Below are 17,970 nucleotides of genomic sequence, written 5' to 3' on the forward strand. Positions count from 1 at the left end.
GTCCCCAGCAAGACCATGCTGAAGCCAACAGCCCACATCCAAAAGCCTCGGCCCCAGAACTGGAACATGGACAAGGCCCAGCGAGAGGTCTGCGGACAAAGTGCCCCCACCAGCTGCTCCCAGGTCCCCAGGACCAGGTGGGGGTCTTGGCAAGCCCTAGGCGACCTTGAAATGCTGGAAGGATAGTCTCCCCTCCATCCTCAAAGCGCAGGGTGCCAGTGGGAAGCACAAAACCTCTTCAAGCTGGATGGGTAGATCCCTCCTGCCTGCCCACATTCCCCTGGTATGAAGCTCTCTTTGCCACTCTGAGCTCTGACATTCTGGAGCCTCAGGCACTCCCCATCTGTAAAATGGGCATGGGGGACTTGCCAGTTCTAAGAGGCCAGGTGGGGTCTCTGTGAATTCCCTGAAATAAAACTGGAAACCCCAGAAGTAGCATGACTCTTTACTCAGAGAAAGCACAGACATGGCAGACAGAGCTCAGCCAGAAGGAGAGCGCAGGGGACCCCACCCCGAGGCCATGCTCACAGCGGGGGGCCGTTAGGAAGGAGGCCCACCCAGTTCCAGCCCCTGGTGGTGGCCCCAGAAAGCAGGTCTCAGGCTGTGCTGTGGCTCCTCGGAACCCCCAACCCAACCCTCAGTCTTCCAGATCTCTAGGTGGGCTCCCTACCAAGAGGACTCAAAGCCTGCGAAGCGAGGACCTACAAAAACCCCCTCCCAATCTCTCTTCCCCCAACCCCCAGCGAGGTGGGAATAGGCACACCTTTCCAGGGCGGTGCCGGGGTGGGGCCAGGGCTGGGGGTGGAGTCAGAGTGGGAGGTGGGGCCAGGACCGGGGGTGGGGTCAGGACTGGGCGTGGGGCCAGGGCTGGAGGTGGGGTCAGGGCCAGAGGTGGAGTCAGAGCCAAGGGGTGGAGTCAGGGCTGGGCTGGGGCCAGGGGTAGAGTCAGTTGGGAGGCAGGGTCTGGCCGGGACTGTAGATGGGGCACCACGGGACTCAGTGCTAGGAACCCCGAGGCCCCAGCCCAGCCTGGGACAGCGCGGCGAAGCAGCGGTGACTTGTGCCCAGCACGCAGGCTCCAGCTGCGGCACGTTTTCTTTCACTAGCCCAAAGGCCGCCCAGGCAGGGTGGGGGGCAGCCGAAGAGTGTCCACCGGTCTCCACTTTCTTCCGCTTCTTCAGGCGGGGCCCCTCGGACTCACCGGGCCCTCACACCACCTGGTCGGTGCGCTTGCTGCGCCACACCACCACGCCGGTCATGGCGATGGTCAGCAGGATGGGCACTGCGATGAGCGGGATGAGAATTTCGTCTGGGGGGTCCTGCCAGTGTTGCCTGTCCACGGAGCAGTTCTGGAAGAACCGCCTGTGGACCCCAGCGATGAAGCTCTCCGCCAAGGGGTTGGGCCAGTAGCAGCCCACCACGTTGGTCTCCACCTCGGTGCAGTTGGTGAAGCTCTCATAGTACCTGCGAAGGCAGAGGGCTTGACCGCCTGGCTCCTCTGCCCCTCCTCACTCTGGCCCTGACCGCCGGGAAAGTGGGGGGCAGTCCTGTCTGGCTGCCTGCTCTCATCATGGCCCCAGGCCACAGGGGAAGGCCTCTTGCTATGAGCCCTACTGGGCCTGCTGGGCCAGCAGGGTCCATCTCCCTGGGGTCCTTGCCCAGAGGTTCTCTGGCATGGCGACCCCATGCCCTGCTTCCCACCTCTAGGCCTCAGCCCCGCTTTCATCTGCCCCTGAGCCCCCTCCCCAAAGTGCACAGCCATGTTCTACTCCCCTTCGCAGGCTGCCGCGTCACAAACTCGATTCCCCTCGTGCCCACCCCAGCAGACAATGACCTCTGCACAGAGCCTGGTGTCATCGAGCCCAACTCCTGGCCCTCCCATCTTAAAACAGGCAGCAGAGCCCAGCATGGAAACTCTGAGGCCATGAGCTCCCCAAAATACACCTCATGCCCCGTCCTGCATCTCCTATGTCATCCCTGCCTCATCTTGGTCATCCACATCCGTCACCTGCTTCCTATGAGGATGTGAAGTCCCAACGCCCAAGGTCTGGGCCAGCACTTCTCAGGTCTTCCCAGGGGGTACTCTGGGCCTGGCTTCTTTTTCCAAGACCAAGGGATGTGTGGAGTCACAGCCACTTGGACCTGCAAGGCCCTTGTCACCTAAGGCCACTCTATGGGCCCCCCGGGGAGGAGGTCTCTCTGAGGCAGGCCGAGGGCCAGCGGCCTCCCAGTTAAGTCAACCTGCCCTCATTTACCTGGTTGGGGGGGGGGTGTCCCACCTGTGAGCCCAGCCCCGGCCTGTCTTCCTCTCAGAAGTCACCTCCCGCAGCCCCCATCTGACAGGACACGTGGGATTCCCCCCGCCCCAGGGTCTTCCTGTCTGTGTCAGTCAACCGGAAAGGGCACTCAGCAAACCACCCATGAGGAGCCACGTCCATCCAGCGGGCTGGCTCTGGACGGTCCTTGAAGCCAACCAAGGGCTACAGCTACCAGGACCCAGAGTTCAGCCCCACGGCCAGCTGGCCTGGGATTAGCAGCCCCTGGGGGTGGTGGCCTAGGCTGGCAGCCATTATCCAAGGTGCTCTGGTGAGAGGGCTGGTCAGACACGTGCCAAGGTGCACCAGCTCCACCACTGCCCACACTCTCTTGCAGCTGGCAGAGTGCTACATGCAGGACAGGTATGGGAGCGGGAGAGGCTCCTGCCCCAGATCCCCACAGGCACCAGGCCCTGTGGCCCCCCTCCTCCCTCCGGTGCGGACCCAGGGCGAGTGGCCTGGCCTGAGCAACAGGAAGGAACTGCTTCCTGCAAGGAGCTTCCTGTACAGAACCTCGTCTCTGCCTGGAAAGGTGGTGGGAAACGGGGCGGCTAATCACTCAACCAGGTCTTCGTAGTGCCCACTCCTCCTGGAAGCCCCGGGCAGTTTCCCAGCCCAGACGCTTGGGTTGCTGGTCAGGCACACGTCTGCCCTGCACCCCTCAGCTAACGCAGACAAGGGAGAGCCCCACGAGGCAAAAGAGAGCGGGAAGCAAAGGGTACGGCCTGGAATCTGTGTGCAGAGCCGTGATGTGGCCCCTGGGACATGCTCAGGCTCTGGGACACCTCACCAGGCAGGTCCTCAGGCAAACCCATCACTCCCCAAGACCCACCGGAGGGGGTCTGCCACCCCAGACAGAGCCTCTAACCGGACACCCTGCCAAACCCCGACCCACCCCAGGGCTCAGTAGGGCTGAAACGAAGCAGATGGAACTTGGGGAAGCCCCACGGTGGACAGCAAGCCTGCAGGGGCTGGGGAGTGGTGTGTGGCCCGAGTGACCCCCATGCACAGAAAACAGCACAGGACAGCAGCTTAGGGGTCAGGATGAAGAATCAACGTCCTTCAATCCCAGCTAGGCCACTGACCATCTTCCTGGCTTTGCCCACATTACTTAGCCTCCGTGAGCCTCAGTTTCCCCGCCTGTAAATGGGGTTCATAATTCTTATCCGATAAGGTGACTGAAAGGACCAAATGAGGTGAAGTGAATACACTCCTGGCAAGTGCCTGGCACATAGTAGGCGCTCGGTGAGGTCTCGGGGTGAGCCCCAAAGGCCAGGAATGGGGCAGAGCTGAGCACAACGCCTGTCTCCGTGGATCGACCTACGGGGCCAGGCACAGAATGCCCACACCTGGTGCTTCCCAAGAACGCTGGGAAGTGGCTCCGAATTTTAATAGCAAACGCTTTCAGGATAAAAGACACAGAAAGGTCGGGCACTCAGGCACATGGCAAGAGTTGTAGAGGCCAACTCCCACATCCCAGCATCCCGCCCTTCCCTGGGCTGGGGAGGCAGAAGGCAGGGACGCACACATCTGCACACACTGCTCGCAAGCCCTGTTAACTCGCCAGCCCAAGTTCAGGCTGGAGATGAAATCAGGGTGTCCTTCACAAGGAAGCTGCTGTTTGTGTGACATCACAGAACCAGGGTCACGACAGGGTCTCTGCTTCCCAAGCGTCCCCTGGTCACCCAGGGCCTCCCCATGTCCTCCCTTCAGTCTGGCTTCCAGAGCAAGAGAAGACGCAGCCATAGGCCAGATGGGAAAGGGGGATGCAGAGGCCGGGAGCGAGGCAAACCGCCCCTGTCAGACTCCCTCTCCCGCCAGGCAAATTTCCCTACTCAGGTGGAAGTCGGCCCCTCTCCCTCCAACTCCCAGACCCCACTCCTGGCTGCCCCCTCTGCTGTCCTCAGGCCCCAGGGCTGGATGTCTGATCTCCTCGCTGAGGCTTTAGCAGGTGACAAAGGCACAGGATGGGAAGCGCCCACCTCATCCTCCCTTACCCCTGACCCCTATGTGTCCACTCCAGGCTTGGCGTCCAGGCCAGGCTCAGAGGACAAGAAGAAGCCTGGCCAAGCCCCTTCCCGAGCCCCCAGCCCCCTTTCCCAGCAGACACAGAAATTTCATACCGTTTTGTTCAGCGAACAACTATGTCTGCGAGGGGCCTGCCACTGTCCCCTGGGGAGTTGGGCATGGAAGCCCCTAGAACAGCCACTGGGGGCAGAGAGCACAGGGGCCGGGGTGTTGGAGGGGAACGGGCTGATGCAACTGAGCAAATCCGCGGCTCCCAGGGAGGATGGGGCCTCCAGGCAAGCACGGCTCACAGGACAGTGGGAGTCTGCAGCGGCCGCCAGCAGCGCACCAGGTTGAGATGGCCAGGTGGGAAGTGGAGGAGGGCGGGCACAGCCCGTAGGTGATTTCTGAGGAGGTGAAAGGGCCACCTTGACACTTGATGCTAGGTGTGACCAGAGGAGATCAAAAACCTCAGGAGCTTCTAGAACGTGGGGCTCTCTGTGGTGAGGCACTGCTCCCACCACACCAGGTAGAAACCAGCGGGGTTCAGTTTCTCTGGGGTCCACTGGTCCTGACTACAAACCCAGCCCTGGCCGGTGCTGTGAAGAAAACCCAAAATGACAATTTCCACCCAGCATGGACCGTGAAGAGAGGCAGGCACGCCAGGGCAGGGCACTAACCCAATTCAGGAAGGACAGTGGGTGTCAGGGTTTCCCAGAGACATGACCTCGCTCAGAGGAATGGGGGACACACAGCCTGGAGTGTCCAGTTTGGAACTGCCAGGGTGGTCCGTGCGGGGAGCGGAGGGCTGTGAGGCTTGGAGTGGACCTCGGAGCATGCGGGGCACAGACGCCGAGGGCAGGATGTGGGCAGGGCAAGGGCGGGGCACGGGCACACGGTCAGCAGGATACAGACGGGCTGTGGGCAGAGGGTAGTCCAGCCACGGGCAGGGCATGGGCAGGGCGTGGGCTGGGCGAGGGCAGGGCATGGGCTGGGCGTGGGCAGGGCATGGGCAAGCCACGGGCAGCGCATGGGCTGGGCGAGGGCAGGGCGAGGGCAGGCCCAGCGCCTGAGCAGGGACACTCACACGATGAACTCCGACAAGTTGCACCACTTCCAGACCTCCACCTTCTTCATCCTTTCAGCAAAGGTCTGACCGCAGTGGGGCAGCATGGCCAGCATGCGCTTCTCATTGCAGCCGCCCACTGGGGGACACTCCCCTAGAGAGGAAACAGCCATAAGCACTGCTGGAATTGCTGGCATGAGCCTTGAAGGGCTCCTGCTGATAACCCTCAAGGCCAGCTGGGGTCTTCCTCCTTCACCTTGACCTCCATGTGACCTGGGGAGGTTGAAGCCAGTGCAGAAAGAGTGACCCACTTGGAGGCATCCAGGAGACAGGACCCAGAGGGCCCGTCCTCCCAGGGCGGCATGGGAAGAAGCAGGTAAGAGGACAGCATGCAGAGGGACAGGGGTCCCGGGAGTGGAGAGGCTGACGGCTGACGGAGTCCGGGCTGGGTGGGGGCAGGGAGCAGGGGCGACCACTGCACCTCGAGGGTGAGGGCACCCGCAGCATGTCCCAGGAAGGGTTCTGCGAGTCTGATGACAGTCCCAGGCCTCTGGGCAGCAACAGAGGCCCCTTGACAGTAAGGACTGCCCACCCTGTCAAAGCCACCCCCTTGAACTCCAGGAGGCCAGGGGCTGAGGGCTGCAGGGTCCAGCAACAGCGGCCAGGCCTTTGAACACTCTTGGGGTCTGGCAGGACCCCTGCCCCAGGATTTCTCATCACTCTTCCTGAACTCTGCCCCCAACACTTCCTGTGCCCTCCACCCCCAGAGAACACCCTCCTCCCACTGGGAACACCCGCCTGTCTGACCCTCAGGACCCGTCCCCCCCCCTCCAGGCATCCGATTTCCAGGGGTCAGTTCCCCCCCTCGTAATATTCCCTCTCGTGACCCCCAGCTTTGGCTCCCATCATATAATCAAGAGAAAGCCCTGCTGTGCATGTCCTGGAGTACATATGTTGTATTGATATATGTATGTGTGTGCATCTATGTGTGTGTGTGTATCTTTGTGTACGCTGCCCTGCCATGTGTGTCTTAGTGTGTGTGTGTTGTGTTCACATCTGTGTGTGTTGTGTGTGTAGGTATATCTGCCCTGCCATGTGTATCCTGACGTATGTATGTGTGTATGTATATATGTGTACTGCCCTGCCGTGTGTGTCCTGATGTGTGTATGTGTGTTGTGTGTATATGTATGTCTGTGTGGTATGTGTGTTTGTACATGTGTGTGTCTATGTGCACGCTGCCCTACTGTGTGTATCTGGTGTATATGTGCCTATGTGGGACTCACAACTTCACAACTTACAATAATCTTACAATAATGAAGACAGTGTGGTACTGGCATGAGGGTAGACATATAGATCAATGGAATAAAATTGAGAGTGCAAGAATCAACCTTCATTTTAGAATAAAATTATTTTCTATAAATGTACCAAGACAATTCACCAGGGAAAGAATAGTCTTTTCAACAAATGGTGCTGGAACTACTGTATATACACAGGCAAGAGAATAAAATTAGACCCTTTCCTCACAATTTACACAAAAATTAAGTCAAAACATATAAGAGAGCTAAATGTAAGAGCTAAACTATAAAAATTCTTAGGATAAAAGGAGAAAGTCTTTGTGTCCTTGTATAAGACAAAGTCTTCTTAAGTATGACACCAAAAGCACAAACAACAAAAGAAAAAGACAGAAAGTGAACTATATCAAAATTTTTAACTTTTGTGCTTCAAAAGACACCATCAAGAGAGTAAAAGACAACCCACCGAATGAAAGAAAATGTATGAAAATCGTATTTCTGATAAGGGGCTTGTATCTAGAATAGATAAAGAACCCTTATGACTCTATAAAAAGAGAGCAATGACCCATTTAAAAATAGGCAAAGGATCTGAACAAACATTTCTCCAAAAATATACACAAATGACCAATAAGCACATGAGAAGATAATGAACATCATTAGCCATCAGGGAAATGCAAGTCAAAACCATAATCAGATATCACTTCACACCCCCCAAGATAGCTATTACCAAAAAGATCTAACAGAGGTGGGGGGAGGGGAGGGGAGGAAAAAAAAAAGATCTAACAAATGTTGGTGAAGATGTGGAGAAATTTGAACCCTCATATGCTGCTGGTAGAAACGTAAAATGATGCAGCCACATTGAAAGCTAGTTTCCTGGCAGTTTCTCAAAATGTTAAAAATACAATGACTATATGACCCCACAATCACACTACTAGAGGTAGTAGTGTACTTTCTTTCCATAAAAGAATGAAGTACTGACACGTGCTACAACTTGGATAAACCTTGAAAACATTATGTTAAGTGAAAGATGCCGGTCACAAAATACCACATATTGTATGATTCCATTTAATGAAGTCTGCAGAATAGCCAAATCTATAGAGGCAGAGTACAGACTAGATCACTTAAGGCCGAGGGGGTTGGTGGAATGGGTCATCACTGCTAGTGAGCATGGAATTTATTTAGGAGTGATGAAATGTTCTCAACCGGATGGTGGTGATAGTTGCAAAACTCTGTAAATATACTAAAAAACATTGAACTATATACTTTAAATGGGTGAATGTGTGGTATGTGAGTTATATCTCAAAAAAGCTTTTTTAAAAAATAAAAGGTTTTTCAAACATTCAAAAGTTGAAAGAAGGTATTACAAGCACACTCAAACTTCAAGTAATATGTAAGAATTTCCTTTAGGGAGAAGGAAAATAATATCAGAAGTAAATATTGATCTTCACAAAGGAATGAAGAGCACCAGAAATTGTAACTCTAGGAGTAAATATATAAAGTTTTTTTCTCAATATTTAAATCTTTTAAAAGATAACTGACTGTGAAAACAAAAACAATAACGTACTGTGGGGACTTCCCTGGTGGCGCAGTGGTTGAGAATCCACCTGCCAGTGCAGGGGGACACGGGTTCAATCCCTGGTCCGGGAAGATTCCACATACCGCGGAGCAACTAAGCCCGTGAACCACAACTACTGAAGCCCACGCACCTAGAGCCCGTGCTCCACAACAAGAGAAGCCACCGCAATGAGAAGCCCGCGCACCGCAATGAAGAGTGCCCCCGCTCGCTGCAACCAGAGAAAGGCCGCATGCAGCAACGAAGACCCAAAGCAGCAAAAAATAAATAAATAAATTTATTTAATAAATAAATAAATAAATAATGTATTGTGGATTTACAACTTAAGTTTAAATAAAATGTATGATAGTGATAATATAAAGGGCAAAAATGGAAGGTTCTTGTGCTATACGTGAATTGATATAATATCATTTAAGAGACTGAGTCAGGGTGACCACGTGAGGTGTCTGACTTGGCCGCACACCAGACTCACCCAGGCCACAGCCCGGGCCCTGAGACACGGACCAAGAATCGGTGTTTGTTAAACTGCCCCTACGCCCACATGATTCCAATGTGCTGTCAGAGCTGAGAACAAGTGGGAAGAGCAATGCTTGCTCACAGTTACGTGCACACAGGCACGTGGAGATCTTGTGCAATGAAGATTCTAACCCCGCAGGCCTGGGGCACCAAGATGCTAATCTCTGACAAGCTCCAGGTGGGTGATGCGAGACCCAGGCCCACACTCTGCAGAGTAAGAGACAGAAAATGGGAGCGCTGAAACCAAGAGTCAGAGGGGAGTCAGACAGCCCCGTGGCTCTGCTCCCCAGCCCAGACACACTCACTCTCCTCTCTGAGGCTCGGTTTCCCTATCTGGAAATGGAGCCGTGACACCTGACGTGACACCTCCTTGCCCAGCTTCCCTCCACTTCAGTACTGACCAATGTCCACTGAGTGCCCTGTCCTAAGTGTGGTCCAGCTCGCCGAGCCCTGCAACAGCCCGACAAGACAGTGCCACTGTGACCGGGGAAAGTCATCGACCTGCTCAGTAACACGGTAGGGAGCCAAACACATGTGCAGCCCTGGGTCCAGCGCCGTGCAGGCCCGCAGTTAGTGACTTTAGGGAACGCAGGCTCTCAGGCTGAGGTGGAGGCAGACGATGAGAAGGCAGCCTATGCTCCTTTCTCCCACTGGCTGCCCTGTTCCAAAGGCATCTTCTCCCCGCAGCTCGCTGACAGGCTCCCCACCACAGGCTCTGAAAGTCCACCTGATGTTCTCTACATCCAGCCCTTGTACCCATTCCTGGGCCTGGTCTTGTCATCCCCTGACAGTATCCTCTCAGTATCCTTCATGGCTGTCCTGGGCTCCACCTTCCTCCCACATGGGCACGGGCCCGGCAAGTCTCACACTGTTCGCCCCTGCTGGCTGCTGCCACTCCTCCCAGCCATGGCCCGACTGGACCTGGCCCGTCTAGACCACCTGGACCACCATCTAGACCCAACTGAACCTGGATCCATGGACCTGGATGACCTGGACTTTAATCCTCTGGACCTGGACCCCCTGGACCCCTTGGGCCTTGAATACCTGGACCCTGGACCTCCTAGATGCCCCCTGGACCTTGAATACCTGGACCCCCTGGACCTCTTGGACCCCTTGGACCTGGACCCCTGGACCTGGAACACCTAGACATCCTCAGTCTGACCCAACGGCCACCTGTCGGATCACTGAGACCCAGCCCAGGGCTTTCTCCTCCTCCCCTCCCACTTCTCCCCACCACTGGAGCCCCTTCCTCTTCTTCCTTCCTGCTTCCTCATGGACAGAATCTCCATGAACCCAGAATCTCCATGTGTCCCAGAATCGCCACATACCCAGCACCACAGGGGCCTGGCCAGGGCAGGTTGAGAATGTGTCATCAAGGACCACGTGAGATCCTAAGGCAGGTTTCCTGGGATAACTTCTCCCACCCATGGAGGCAGGCGGGGGATGCTGTGAGGATGCACAGGGCAGGGACCATGGGACACCTGTCTGATCAACCACAGGTGCCCTCCGTGAGGGGGTGGGGAGACTGGTAATTACGGCACCATTTCTTTTTTTTTTTTTTTTTAATTTTATTTTTGCTGTGTTGGGTCTTCGTTTCTGTGCGAGGGCTTTCCCTAGTTGTGGCAAGCGGGGGCCACTCTTCATCGCGGTGCGCGGGGCTCTCACTATCGTGGCCTCTCTTGTTGCGGAGCACACGCTCCAGACGCGCAGGCTCAGTAGTTGTGGCTCACGGGCCTAGTTGCTCCGTGGCGTGTGGGATGCTCCCAGACCAGGGCTCGAACCCGTGTCTGCTGCATTAGCAGGCAGATTCTCAACCACTGCGCCACCAGGGAAGCCCATGGCACCATTTCTGATGCACAGGCTTCAGGGGCTCCCAGCCAAACCCAACAACCTGCCCTGTGTTATAACAGTGAGGTAAACACGCAGATTCCTGACAACACCAAGAAAGTGTGTTGCTGCCACCCACTCAAGCTACCAGCTGCATTAGTAAAGTTCTCGGGAATTAAGTTGAAATAGAAAACCATTTCAGTTGGTTCCATCAGGGAAACAAAGAAAATGCACTGTGTTCCTTTTGTCTAGGGGACTTCCAGACTCTGGGAGATGATAAACAGCCAAACAGATGCATTTCCAAGAGAAAGGCCTTTTATGGCCAGTCACTTGGAAATGAAATACAGGAGCTCTCGTTCTCTTCTTGTGCAAATCAGCATCGAGCAGACTCGGCAGGCTCTGCAGCCATGGGCCATGGTCACTAGGGCTGTGGGAGGGTGTGGTTTCTGAAAGGTTCTGCCCCCAGTCCCTGCAGTCTGAGGAGTTCCCTCCCCACCCTGGACCTCAGTTTCTGTACCTATACGATGAATAGGGACGTCAGAGGACCTTCAAACACCTCTCGGCTAACCACCTCCTTGGAATCACTGCGTCACTGGGGTACTTGATACCCGCCACTGCCTCTGGGCTCGCTTGAGTCCACAGAATCCAATGTGACAGGAGGTGGCTCAACAGCAGGACAACATTACTCCCACCAGTGACAAAAACAGTGACAGTGACATGTTCATACACATACACACTGGCATGGGCACTCTGTCTGGGGGTGCTGTGAGCCGCTGGTAGCCACAGCTGCTAGCAAACTCAAGTGCCCACAGAATGTGTGCCAGGCACTGATGGGAGCTTCCCATACACACAGCCCTTTCATTCCACACTCTTGGTCCCCGCACATCGTTATGGGGACTGAACTCATTGAATCCAAATGGCAATCACAACAGCCCTTTATAGGTTGCTATTCCTGCATCCACACTAGAGTGGGGGAAACTGAAGCTAAGGGCCAGTAAGTAAGTGTCTCATAATCTTGGGGTTAAGCTGCTGCAAATGTAGGCCCCCAGAATTCACACCCAGACCCAAGGGGCTGGTCAAGGGCTAGGCATGAAACCGAGCAGTAGGCCTTGGGTTAATTAGTAGAACTTCAACCAAAAGTGAAAAAGGATGGGGGGAGAGCCTTTTTAAACTCAAGTAAGTAAATTTAACTTAGTCCAACTATTATTTTTGGTTTTACACTGGCCAGGTGAATTGCCATGACACACGATGTCCTGATTCCCTATCTTTCCATTTGTGTGTTGTTTGTTGTTAAAAAGAGGGAACCTCATTTGGGTAAGTCGAGGGAACTGTTGGACTTCACCCTTCTGTTGTGCTACAAGAGTTGAATTTTGTTCTTTGTGTGTATCTTTGCATTTGTCTTGGGCATAAGTGTGACTTCTATGGGAAACAAAATCTGTTTTCTGAATGCAACACCTCAGGGTGCATCCTGCAGAAGTGGACCACTTCCAGTTGCAAAGCAATGAAATGTAAACAGACGATTATCCTTTGTAATACAACCTGACCATGATACTCCCTAGATTCAGGGGGAAAAATTTGCCCTTTAATGGGTCCCTAAACTACGCTACTATTATGCGTTAGAGCTATTTCACAACAGAGAGGAAAAATGGGATAAGATTTATAAACTAATAAGTTTCGTATTGAAATAAATACCTGATTCATGAATAAGTTTTAAAATGAAGGTATGGGACTTCCCAGTGGTGCAGTGGTTAAGAATCTGCCTGCCAATTCAGGGGACACGGGTTCCATCCCTGGTCCAGGAAGATCCCAGATGCCACGGAGCAAATAATCCCGTGTGCCACAACTACTGAGCCCACCTGCCACAACTACTGAAGCCCACACACCTAGAGCCCGTGCTCCACAACAAGAGAAGCCACCGCAATGAGAAGCCCACGCACCACAATGAAGAATAGCCCCCACTCGCCGCAACTAGGGAAGCCCGCACACAGCAACAAAGACCCAACGCAACCATAAATAAATAAATATATATATAATTTAATTTAATGAAGCTATGAGATCTCTGCCTATCTGGATATATGTATGTCTATGTATACATTATAATTATATGTCTTTATCTTTGGATAGTATTACCAAAACTAATTTGTAAATGAGCGCTACTTAATTGGCTTAAAGAAAAGTAAGTGCTTACAAATCAAACATTTCTAAATACAACAAAAAACTAACCAAAATGAATTTCAGGTTCATGTGATCTGGGGAATATTCAGTATTAAATTAATATCCAGCATTAAAGTTAGTTTAAGTGTAGTTAATACAGACATGTCTTTAGAGTCATCAATGTTAAGTATGATAATTTTATTGTACCTAGGTTTACTGAAAGTCAGTAAATTCATATTATATCTACTGAAAAACTTGTCAACAAGAAAATTAATTTTGTATGATGATACTGTCATAAGTAAAAAAAAATAGAGATAAGTGGTATAGAAGCTCTTAGGTGAACTCTTTAGAAGTAATTATGTTTTAGTCTTTCCAGATTCTTAGTAACTTGAAACTTTCGAGTTTTTCTGAATTAAGTTAAATGATAAACATTTCTTGAAGGTCTAGGTCATTTTTAAGATAAAGTACTGGAACATTGATTGCTAGACAAGTCTATCTTCTTTTGTCTTACGAGAGAAAAAAAAACTAAAGATGTTTGGGTTTATTAGACACACATCTTGAACCACTTTAAAGAGAAATTATGCTATAAAAACGTATTTTTTAAAAAATGTTTTTAGAGGTTAGAGAACATGTTTATAAGTTTGCCAATCAGAAAACGTTGGTATAACAAACAGTTCAGTTAGTTGGCTTTTGGTTTTTGCTGGCGATTAAGGTTTTTAAGGGTTAAAAATTCTAATAAATATGCGATTAAACTATTAAAAATAATAAGGAAATCATTTCAGAATGTAAAGAAAATACGTTGTCAGCAAGAGAAGGATGGAGATATTTTTGTTAAAGAAAAAGGGAAAATAATTTTGTCCTAGAGCTCATTGTTTCTAGATGGGAAAAAATAAGGGACAAACTTATATAGATACAGAAAGTTGTAGAAGGTTTATGGAAAAGGAACCTTAAGAGAAGAGTTTTGTGCATGGTCAGGACTGATTGAGATTAGATTGAATTTAAAAGCAAACTAATACAGGACTAGAGTTTGTTTTTCTCTCTCTGTTAAGAGAACAAAGTTTTCCTGGAATATTGAGCGGCTTTGATAACAGACTGTAAGTTTCTTTCTCTAGCTAACTTTGAGTCTCCCAAAGGGCCCCTGAGCCATCTCAGAAAGACATATTAAACTAATTAAGATTATTTGGTCTATTAAACTACATGGAAAACATTATATGAAAGCATTTCTCTAATAAAGTTGTCACAGAGTATAACTACTCGTGACATGTATCACTGCTTGCTTTAAGTCTACTGCTTGGAGCACGTGCAATGTTTGTGTGACAATTTGATATAATTGATAAGATGTATAACCTATCAAATGTTTCCCTGTCAACATACCTTTGTAGCTGTTTGTTATGTCTGATTAGTTTTCCCCCAACATGGATAACTAGGCAAACATATAAACAAAAAGTAGGAGTAGCACCAAGGGACATGATAGACCCAGGGCAGGGCAGGCAGCAAACACAATCAAGGGACAGATACTTTGATCATCAGTGCTTTCTACTGAAAGATTTGCAATCAAAAGGGGGAAATGACGGAAGAAATTTTCACATATTGAGGTATAGGGAAGTCTTTCTGGTTTACATGATTTAACTCAAATTTTATGCTAATTTAAAACAGCCTGTTTGTGGTTTATTAAACATACATTGTATGTCTGCTTTAACCATTAAGGGAAAAAATACATTTGGAGAATAGTACAAACACGCATTTTGATTATTATCCTCATTGTAATATATCTACTAATTTTCAAATGTTTGTCTAGGTGCTATGACAAAGCAATCAAAGAGGGAAGTAATGTTTTCATAATACAAAATACTGATGCTAAGCTTGGAAATAGGGACTATTTCCAACTCTGTGTCCAATTCCCCAAATTGAGGCAGGACTAGGCCTCGTTTCACCAGGAAGTAACCAGAGTGATCATCACCCCATTCCCTCAAAGATTTGGGAAAAGTTAAAAAAAAAAACAAAACCAAGTTCCTCTGCTAAGTTTATGATTAACCTTTCTATCCAAAACTTTCTTCCCTTTCATATTCTGCACCTCTTCCTCCTCAGGATTGGAAAATATCAAAGAAAAGGGGGGACTGAAACCAAGCAGGACTCTGCAAGGACCCTCTCAGGTACAGAAGCCCTTCTGGGTCCCCTGTTTCTTGTTTGTAGCAAAAAGCTTTAGTCTCCTAGGGGCCTCCCCTGAGTCACAAAAGCCTGGCTCAAGAATAAATGATTGAAAGGATGTAGACATGTAGTGACAAAAATAGCAGTTAGGCCTAGAGAATGGTAACAGGTTAAAGAGTAAATCGGCCATAGAGCAGTCACAGAATCTTTATTCCCTCCCTGAAGAAGACAGATGACAGTGTCCAATGCATACTCCTGGGTTGTTTTGTACATACTTGATAAAAACCGCCACCAGAGGGGAAAAGCTACCTGCGTGATGATCAGACTGTCGCCATGACACAAGCGGCTCCATCTGTTCTGCACGCAGTCTCCTGCACGTCCTGGAAGCTTTCCTTTAAAAGCTCCTGCCCTCTGATTGGCAACGCGGAGTTGGTTTGGGGGATGCTAGTCTGCCATCTTCCCAGGTTCCTGGATTCCTGAATAAAGCATCTCTTTCCCCCCACCAACTCCTGTCTGTCGAACATTGACTTCTGAGCAGTGAGCAGCCCAAGCTGAGGTCAGTTTTGGCTCCGGGTGGGAACAGACACGGAGGCAGAGGCCCAGCTGAGCGGACTTCTGCTTGACCTCACTACCCCAGGGCCCTGCACAGCAGCAACTGCTTCTGAATTAGGGTTTGTAATTTTCAAAGAAGCACCTTCCCTGATGGGCCCCTATGGTCAAGAGGAACCGGCCCCCCCTGTCGCCCTGCGCCCTGGGAAGCCAGGCCCCCCACTTGGCACAGCTCAGAGGCAGCTCAGGGACAGCAGGGTGTCAGGATCCAGAGCATAGAGAGCCGGCAGCCCTGAAACCCTCCTTCAAGATGCAGCAGCCTCCAGGGCTGATATGGCCCCCATCCCACCTATGACATAGCAGCACGTGACCAAGAGCAGGTTTGCCTCTCCCTGCATCTCCCTGACGCAGTCAGGAGCCAGTTCCTGAGGCCCTCACTCTGACCAGACCAGCACCGGGCTGTGTCTGCTGAGAGGCTGGCCCGGTCCCCACCCCGGCTGGGGAGCCTGAGCCCAGGCTCCATGGAAGGGGGACACTGGGACCAACAAGACAAGACAAGGTGGCCTCCAGAACCGTGCCAACGTGAGCCCAAGATTATTAACACAGAAGATTTCTGCACAGGGTCTGCCTTTGGGCCTTCTCAACTCCATGCTACAGGCGGGTGAGGAGAACCTCAGCTTCCCTCATAGTGAAGCAAAAGATTCCTCTTCCATTACAAGGACCAAAATCTCCATTCAAGAGCTTTGTATTTGAAGGTTGCTGAAAAGCCACATCAGTGCACTCCTGATTTCTGGAAGCCACCAATCACCCTTTCCTTCAACACAAAACCCAGCTAACCCTAGGGCTCTAAGCCCAGAATATGAAATGAAGTCACACTTTCTCCACCCCAGGCATCTCCAGTGGAAGGGTAACCTAGAGTTCAAGATGCCGATGGGCCTATGCAGCCTTTTCCAAATTTCACGTCATCAAAGCTGACAATGGGGCTTCCCTGGTGGCGCAGTGGTTGAGAGTCCGCCTGCCAATGCAGGGGACACGGGTTCGTGCCCCAGTCCGGGAAGATCCCACATGCCACGGAGCGGCTGTGCCCGTGAGCCGTGGCCGCTGAGCCTGCGCGTCCGGAGCCTGTGCTCCGCAACGGGAGAGACCACAACAGTGAGAGGCCCGCGTACCGCAAAAAAAAAAAAAAAAGCAGACAATGATATTTCAAATAAGCCCAATTTTGCATCTTACAGCCAGGGAGACTGAGACCAGTGAGAGCAAGGGAGCATCCTAAAGGACCCAGGGGACAGTGGCCCCCACGGACAGGGCCTGAGACCCTTGAACCCCAGGCCAGGGCTCCCTCCTCCCAGAGCTGGCCAGGCTCAGACCCTGCTCTGCAACTCCCAGTCTCAGCAAGTCTCTCCCACCGAAGCCCTCCCCAAACACGCATACCCTATTACTTGTTCTTGGATGATTTCTTTAGAACGATTTTTCAAAACAACCTTTTCATTCAATCCATTCCCAATGTGTGAGCAATGTGTTCTCCCAGGAGTTGTGTTTTCTTGCTGGAGAAGGGATCTGAGAGGGGAAGCCTCGGAAAGCCGCCCCCTGCCCCCTCCAGCCAGTCTCTCCAGACACACGCACACACACTCACACTGAAACATTGTCCTCGGAAGGACAGGCACAGCAGGGAAGATCTAGCACTCCCAGTTCTGGATTCCTCTCATCCACACCCCTGCGCCTGGTGTGAACGCAGGAGCCCCGGGACGAGGAGCGCACTATCTCACAGGGAGGAGGGAGACGGACATGCTCGCCGCCGCTGCTCGCTCGGGTTGTCGCGCTGGCATGGCGTCCCCAGCTCCAGGGCAGCGAGGCCGGGGACATCGCAGCTGGGAGGGGCAGGCCCAGGCCGAGTCTGCGGCTGGCGATGCAGAGCCCGCAGGAGACCCTGCACCTTCCTTCCTAGTCCGGTCCGTCGCCATCGGCTTGGAGAGAGCCTGGGGACCGCACCCGGTCACCCCTCGCCCCTCCGGAGCGGGGCGCGCCAGACTCGCCCAGGTCGGTGCAGGGGAGGAGGTGCAGCCAGGTGCGGTTGCAGGAAGGCAAAGGCCGCGCGGATCCCACAGCCCCAGGGGCGGTTGGGCCCCCGGTGCCGGACCGAGCGTCCCCTTACCGCAGAGCAGCAGCAGCAGCGGCAGTAGCGGGAAAAGGTGCGGGCGCCGCCGCGCTCTTGTCTCCATGGCTGACCAGCTGTGGCGCGCGGTCCAGCTGTGTGGCGCACAATCCAGCTGCGGCGCGCGGTACAGCTGAGTCCCGGCTGGGGGCGCTAGGGGCGCCCGGGGGCGGAGCCCAGGCGGGGATGGGGCCGCAAAAAGCCCGCCCCCAGGAGGTGCCTTCCCCCAGGATGTGCTCTGCGCCCCTTAGGATGCGCCTCCCTCCCACCCAGGTGCCCTCCCTCAGGTCGTGCTCCCCCAGGACGTGCTCCCCCTCAGGACGCTTCCTCCCCCAGGACGCTCCCATCCCTAGGACGAGTACCCTAAGGAC

General features: G+C 52.4%; 1 protein-coding gene across 1 annotated transcript; it reads right to left on the reverse strand.

The window, feature by feature from the left end:
* Positions 1-437: 437 nt before the first annotated feature.
* RAMP3 (receptor activity modifying protein 3) lies at positions 438-17,709 on the reverse strand. The gene is made up of 3 exons (XM_029233953.1): positions 17,600-17,709; positions 5,410-5,542; positions 438-1,464 (listed from the first exon to the last, which is right to left on the reverse strand). The coding sequence occupies exons 1-3, from the start codon at positions 17,664-17,666 to the stop codon at positions 1,209-1,211; spliced, it is 456 nt and encodes a 151-aa protein (XP_029089786.1). The 5' UTR covers positions 17,667-17,709; the 3' UTR covers positions 438-1,208.
* Between the last annotated feature and the right edge of the window lie 261 nt (positions 17,710-17,970).

Source organism: Monodon monoceros, unplaced genomic scaffold, assembly GCF_005190385.1.
Source record: "Monodon monoceros isolate NGI ecotype Baffin Bay Population unplaced genomic scaffold, NGI_Narwhal_1 Super_Scaffold_2, whole genome shotgun sequence".
In the NCBI taxonomy this organism is placed as follows: Eukaryota; Metazoa; Chordata; class Mammalia; order Artiodactyla; family Monodontidae; genus Monodon; species Monodon monoceros.

Coding starts and splice junctions, on each gene's coding strand:
- RAMP3 (XM_029233953.1), bottom strand. CDS start 17,666: ATGGAGACAAGAGCGCGGCGGCGCCCGCACCTTTTCCCGCTACTGCCG. Junction 5,543..17,599: donor GCTGCTGCTGCTGCTCTGCG/GTAAGGGGACGC, acceptor TTTCCTCTCTAG/GGGAGTGTCCCCCAGTGGGC. Junction 1,465..5,409: donor AACTTGTCGGAGTTCATCGT/GTGAGTGTCCCT, acceptor CTGCCTTCGCAG/GTACTATGAGAGCTTCACCA.